Source organism: Mytilus galloprovincialis, chromosome 1, assembly GCF_965363235.1.
Source record: "Mytilus galloprovincialis chromosome 1, xbMytGall1.hap1.1, whole genome shotgun sequence".
NCBI classification, from domain to species: Eukaryota; Metazoa; Mollusca; class Bivalvia; order Mytilida; family Mytilidae; genus Mytilus; species Mytilus galloprovincialis.
The window spans coordinates 132178539-132185029 of record NC_134838.1 but is presented as its reverse complement, the minus strand read 5'-3'; the positions used below and the strand labels follow the sequence as shown (position 1 = coordinate 132185029).

General features: G+C 30.3%; 1 protein-coding gene across 1 annotated transcript in view; it reads right to left on the bottom strand.

The window, feature by feature from the left end:
- Positions 1 to 392: 392 nt before the first annotated feature.
- The window catches only part of LOC143060314 (QRFP-like peptide receptor), a 49064-nt gene continuing 42965 nt past the window's right edge, over positions 393 to 6491 (bottom strand). Inside the window, exon 4 of the mRNA XM_076233594.1 lies at positions 393 to 738. Within this exon, the coding sequence (XP_076089709.1) occupies positions 445 to 738 (294 nt within the window). The 3' untranslated portion in view covers positions 393 to 444. The remainder of the gene's footprint in view (positions 739 to 6491) is intronic.

The following is a 6491-nucleotide window of genomic DNA, read 5'->3' as shown; positions in this document are numbered from 1 at the left end:
GTTGCTGCCCCTGAATTGGTAATTTTAAGGAAATTTTGCTGTTTTTGGTTATTGTCTTGAATATTATTATAGATAGAGATAAACTGTAAACAGCAATAATGTTCAGCAAAGTAAGATTTACAAATAAGTCAACATGACCGAAATGGTCAATTGACCCCCTAAGGAGTTATTGTCCTTTATAGTCAATTTTCAACAATTTTTATAGAATTTGTAAATTTTTACTAACATTTTCCACTGAAACTACTGGGCCAAGTTCATTATAGATAGAGATAATTGTAAGCAGCAAGGATGTTCAGTAAAGTAAGATGTACAAACACCTCACAATCACCAAAATACAATTTTGTCATGAATCCATCTGCTTTCTTTGTTTAATAGTCACATAGACCAAGGTGAGCGACACAGGCTCTTTAGAGCCTCTAGTTTGTCTCTAGATCACATTAAGGCTCAGAATAAATCTGACCTTGATCTCGACTGACTGGAATAGGCTTTCGATTCTTCTTTGATTATTGAAGGAATTTCAAGTTTCCGTGGTAAATTATATTTCTCTATGTCCAGAGGAGTGAAATTGTTTCTTAATAATAACTTCCCCTTCAAAGTCTCCGGCATTTCTTGATTTCCTTTCTCGTGTCCCTGTGTACTTGAAGTCGAGGACGAGGCACGTCGTTGTGAACTCAATGATTTGATAGAACCTTTTCTATTTGAATTGTTAGGTGTTCCTCTGTTTAGAGTCATGTACGGCTACAAAAGAAATCAATATATCACTTTAATCATATGAAGTTCTCTTGTTTATGAAGGAGATGAGACAACAACACAAAATACAAATTCATCCAAAGTTAATCATTCGATGTTCAACCAAATAGACGATTATGGAAGTGCACTATGTTACAAGAACATATCCGAATAAATCTATCACACACGTATACAAACTTGCAAATCAACATAAAATGTCTGAAACAGATAAATGAAATGCCATGATACAAAAATTGAAGGATCAAATATGTCGTAACTAAAATTTATTTCTCTTGTCACCACGAATATGACCTGCCAAATTACACTTGCAATAACATGAGTAACACGATGGGTGCCACATGTGGAGCAGGATCTGTTTACCCTTCCGGAGCATCTGAGATCAGCCACAGTTTTGGTGGGGTTAGTGTTGCTTATTCTTTAGTGTTCTATGTTGCGTCTTTTGTGCTATTATTGGTCTCTTTGGCTTTTTATTTTTAAGCCATGGCGTTGTCAATTTATTTCTCGATCTATGAGTTTGACTGTCCCTCTGATATCTTTTACCTCTCTTTATATTTTTTTTTTAATTTCGAATAAGTAGATGCGGATCCTCGATAGTGTGTACACCCTTTTTATTGTCAAAAATATTTGAATTATCATCAACAAATTATATCTAAAACGATTTGCATGTCCAAAAAATGTGAACTCGCTCTGCGCCGTGGTATATAGTACGTCTGCGTCGAGGTATATAGTACGTCTGCGCCGTGGTATATAGTACGTCAGCGCCGTGGTATACGCGGGTAGGTTAATGCTGTATTTTCAAAAAAAATGAAAAAATGATACTTAAATTTCAACTTTTAATAAAAAGACTTTGTGACTCATTTATAGTGTAATTTGTTAAATTTTTTAGTTTGGCTAGTATGTTGACAATATGGATTTTCGTTTTCAAAAATAACATTCTCAAATTATCACGTGGTTATCACGTGACACTCAAAATCTATTTATAAACGTGAAAAACAGTAAACTCAAAAGTGCTAGCGTGTAGACAGTCTTGTTTTTCTAAGTATTGTTAACTGTGGATAGCTTATATACCAAAGTAATAGAAAAGTGCTACTCGCCTCCTTTGAATAAAAAGATTAATTGAATAAACTGAGATTTTCGACTGAATTGCGCCAAAAATACTATGACCTTCAGATATTACAACGTCTAATACTTAAACGGTATAAACAACATGAACCGAGTAGCAGTTTTCGTAAATTATTAATATTCAGCTTTCTGTACGTTAACTTGACTCGAAAATTCATCATTTCTACACGCTAGCACTTTTGAGTCAAAGTTGATGTGTTTCCCAAGTTTTCGGGTCCGACATTGTTTACAAACGCACAAGTGACTTTCAAAGGGAAGTAATTCTGTAAACAGAAATAAAAATTTCAGTCATCGGGAAATTGTTGTTGATCTTTATTTAAATGTACTTTTTGTTGCATCTCCTCCATAATCAATTGATTTAATAAAGAAACAAACTTTGTAAATGTATATTGTACTCGGAGAATAGATCAGAATGATTATAATTACACATCGGCTTGGGGTATGAAGCCCCTTTTCTCTCTGTAAAAAAATATGTATTGAATTTTTCTACGTACACTGTAGCTTTATCTACCAGTACCAATAAAACATGACCTCCGTATATTCGCACAACAGTGCGGAAAATGTTGTTAAACACCATTCAATCAATCAGATAATTCTTTGAATAGTGTATTCTATTTTGTCAGATGAGGTGCCTCTCATGTTTGGGTTTTGCCTCTTGTAACAGTGTAAACTGTCAGAGTGTACAATAAAATCTTGAATCTTGCTCATTCTTTATAAATCATACAGAGCCATACACTGTACATCATTCGGTCGTTGGTCACAGTGGCAATCACACCATATATAATGACAGCTTAGAATATATATTCAATTTCCTACTTATTTTTTCTCTCAATAAATTTAATTACCACATACTGATAGGAAACATAGTTTAAGAAAAATAGATGCTGATTTCATAAAAAAAAAATCCTTATGATGGTCAGTAAGTATGGGACTATTCAATCAATTTATACCAAATATGAATGTCCAAGAGCAAATGAATATTTAATTATATTTCAAATCCTGCCACATTTTTTTCACACATACCCTTACACAATGTACACATTCAATGAACATTCTGTGTCACATTCAAGCACACTTAAAACTCCAGAATATGTATTTATTCTATTTATGTATATATGTACCATTCTCTGTAACTTTGTATTTAGTTTATGAGAATAAAATATTCTAAAACTGCAGAATATTTTCTTTTACAGCTAATTTTCTAAAGCTTGTAGAGTAAAACTTTGGTTGGCTTGCTTGTTTTGTTTGTATAAACATTTACCCAAGCTTAAAACACTTAATATTGTCATCTTCAAACAATAAATATAGGCAAACTTTAACCTGTAAATATTATAGTTAAATTCAATTGGATGTTATCTAAATTATTATTATACAATATACAAACAAAGCAAGCAAGGTAACCAAAGTCTTGCTCTACATGCATAAGGAAATTAGCTGTAATATGTCCCTTCTTTTTAAGGTACAGGAAACAGGTATATAGGTATATATAGGGTGTAAAGCTTTTTAAAGAATATATAATAATAATTTTGTAGGGTAAAGAAAAGATGCTATTTGAATAAAAAAAAAAGAGAACAATTCTCTAAACAACTAATTGACACCCCCTCCAGTTCAGACCCCCATTTATGTATCTGTGGCCTAAATCTTTATAAATTAGAAAAAAATCATGAACTGGGACAACTGTTTTGATTATCTATATTTTATTTATATCAATATAATATATTATCTTTTATATTAATTGCAATGCTAACCATCAATGAGGTGTTTATTTTTAAGGATAACAGCATAAAACTAGCAGGCATCAGTTTAAACCATGTTGAACTGAATAAGAAAAGTTATAATATTTACCATCTTTTTAAGCTCCATGTTATTAGATAATTAAATTAATATTGATTATTGCTCTTCAATAAGCATTACTTGTTACAGGTACTTTCTGAAAAGGGGGAGTGAATGTTTTTTGTAAGGGAATATATGATCAGTGTCTGACAGAAAACACTACTGGGCAATCTCAAAGTTGTTTCATTTAACCCAAGTAATTTAAAATACACATTCACTGATTGATTGATTTGAAATTGTGTATTAAATGCAGCAAAACAGACTTATCATGTGGTATGATTTTCAATGTGTCAAAACTGACCATCATAAACAAATTACATAGATTTTTTTGTTTTTGTTATAAAACATGTTTCACAATCATTGAAATTAGGGAATGGGTGATCCTATTGATGAATCTATTTGCTAATTTGTATGTGAAAACATTTCATCATTCCTGACACTTTTGCTTTTGTTTCACATTTATATTAATAAACAATATTAATAATTTTGATTTAATATTCCATGGAGCACAGCTGAATATACTTTTTCAAACGAATGAAATAACAATTTGTACACAGTGACACATTTATGAAGTATTATAAAAGTTCTGTGAAACATCCTCTTTTCAGTGATCATAATTAGGACACAATATCACATATAATATGTATTCCACTTTCTTATAATTTTTTCCTTTCTTTGATCATGAACTAACACAAGTTCCAGAATCATTGCAGTTAGTTATTCATTCATTTCAACATATATTTTCCTTTTGTTGAACCTGCTTTTTCATACAGTAAATTTTTTTCTCACTTTTTTTTAATACAATTAACTTCTAATTTGTATTCCTTTTAGCACAGTTAAAACAGCCTTCATTCCATTCATTTTGTCACACATATGTATAAGTAAAGAGTTGTCTTTTCAGTAAATTAATTTTCTCTTTATATCTCATGTACAGGAATCTGATATGAAAATGATATCCTTGTTTCATTTGTTGATCTTCCTTAGAATGAAAAGTGCAGTCCTTGTGTCTTATTAATTTTATCAAATGTGCTATTGTATTGGAAGTTAAGCCATTGTTTCTCATTCATCTTAAAATCCTGCAAAAAAAATAATATTATTATACACAATATAATTAATTTATAAGCCCCATTGCTATATATATATATGCATAATATCTATTACTTCAGTCATTGTACTTGATTTATATGCTCTTAATAATGTGCCCTGTTATTAATATTTTGAACATAAAAATTATCTTATTCTTATTCTGATACAAAAAGAGAACTTCAATATAATCAAATTTGAGTAAGCTTAATAGCCTATAAGCAGTGGTTCGTAAAACCAATAGTAAACTTACATGTTTGTAATAAAATAATTGCCATGTTTGTTTACTTTCTTAACAAATAGATTAATCTAAACTCATAAGCAATGGATCTTTTAATAGCTTTCTTATCACTTCATGTGACTATAAAATAATATAATATTTGAATGCTTACATGATAATGCAGACTTCCTACATGTCAAGTCACTTGGAAGCAGTAAAAAAACCCAGTGAATAAAAATTCTGCAAAAGACAAATATATATAAAATTGCATTATCAAAACTTTAAAAGCAATAAACACACCAAAAGTTTTTTGAAACATGTAGGAACTAGGCAATAAAGGAGATATTTTTAATTAAAAACCGATAGGTATTTAATCTGTATGATATTGAAATATTTACATCAATGTAGATTGACAACTTTTCAAGTAAATTTAATAATCACTTATTTGGATTATAACATTTTAATAGTTATCAAGCAAATCCTACAAGTAATCAATAGTTTTTATGTCAATTGAATGGAAGACTGAGGTGATCAATTTAAAATCTTCATGTCTATTACTAAAAATTAAATTGGATAATATATTAACTGAGATGAGCAAATTCTCTCATTTTGTAAAATCTCAGTAGCCTGTTAACTGAAATATGACTTAATAGTACATTTTATTTGTTTGTACATGCATTTATAAATTCTTTGTCTTTGTGTGACTGGTATTTTCTCATAAACTTAGAAAATTACAATGGATATAATACTATTTGTGAAACAAATCCAAGTTTTATATTCATAAAATTCATGCTCAATTAAATCACAATGAAACAAAATAATTCTGAATTGAAACAATGTCATTCTCTGTTTAACATGTAAAAAAAAACACCAACACTGTTCATTTGTGTGAGTGGTGTATAAAAGTATAAATAAATGACTAAGCCTAAAGAGAGGTAGACTGGGTGGATATAATAATATAGGGGGTGCACCCCTTACTGTCCAAGTTATGGAGCTATATATATGTATACATAAATGAATAGTTTTAATTTATTGCATATACTAAACCAAGGGGGAATTAAGAGGGGGGGAGGGGGGGGGTAATTATTATGTAACAGTTAGCTTGGAAAAAATCAAGTCTATTAATTATAACTAATATTATAATAATCTTTCTCCGAGCATTGTTTCCATTTAGCTAACTTTATTGATTCATTGATTGATTCATAAGATCAACGGTTTTCGTCGTCGTTTATCGAAATAAATGAACAATTGTGAATGTTTTGATTCACTTCAACAAATTCAATAAGAAGAAATGGGTACCGGTGATAAAGAGTTACAATTTACAACGTATTTACCTCAAAATGTATGCAAAATCCACCTTTCCATTGTGATTTCCATGTGCCGACTTCTGTGACAAGGTGCTCAACAGCTGATGATAATGAGTGTGACGTGACAAGCTAAACATTGACGTTGATGAATCTTAGTTTTTGGCGATTTTCTTACT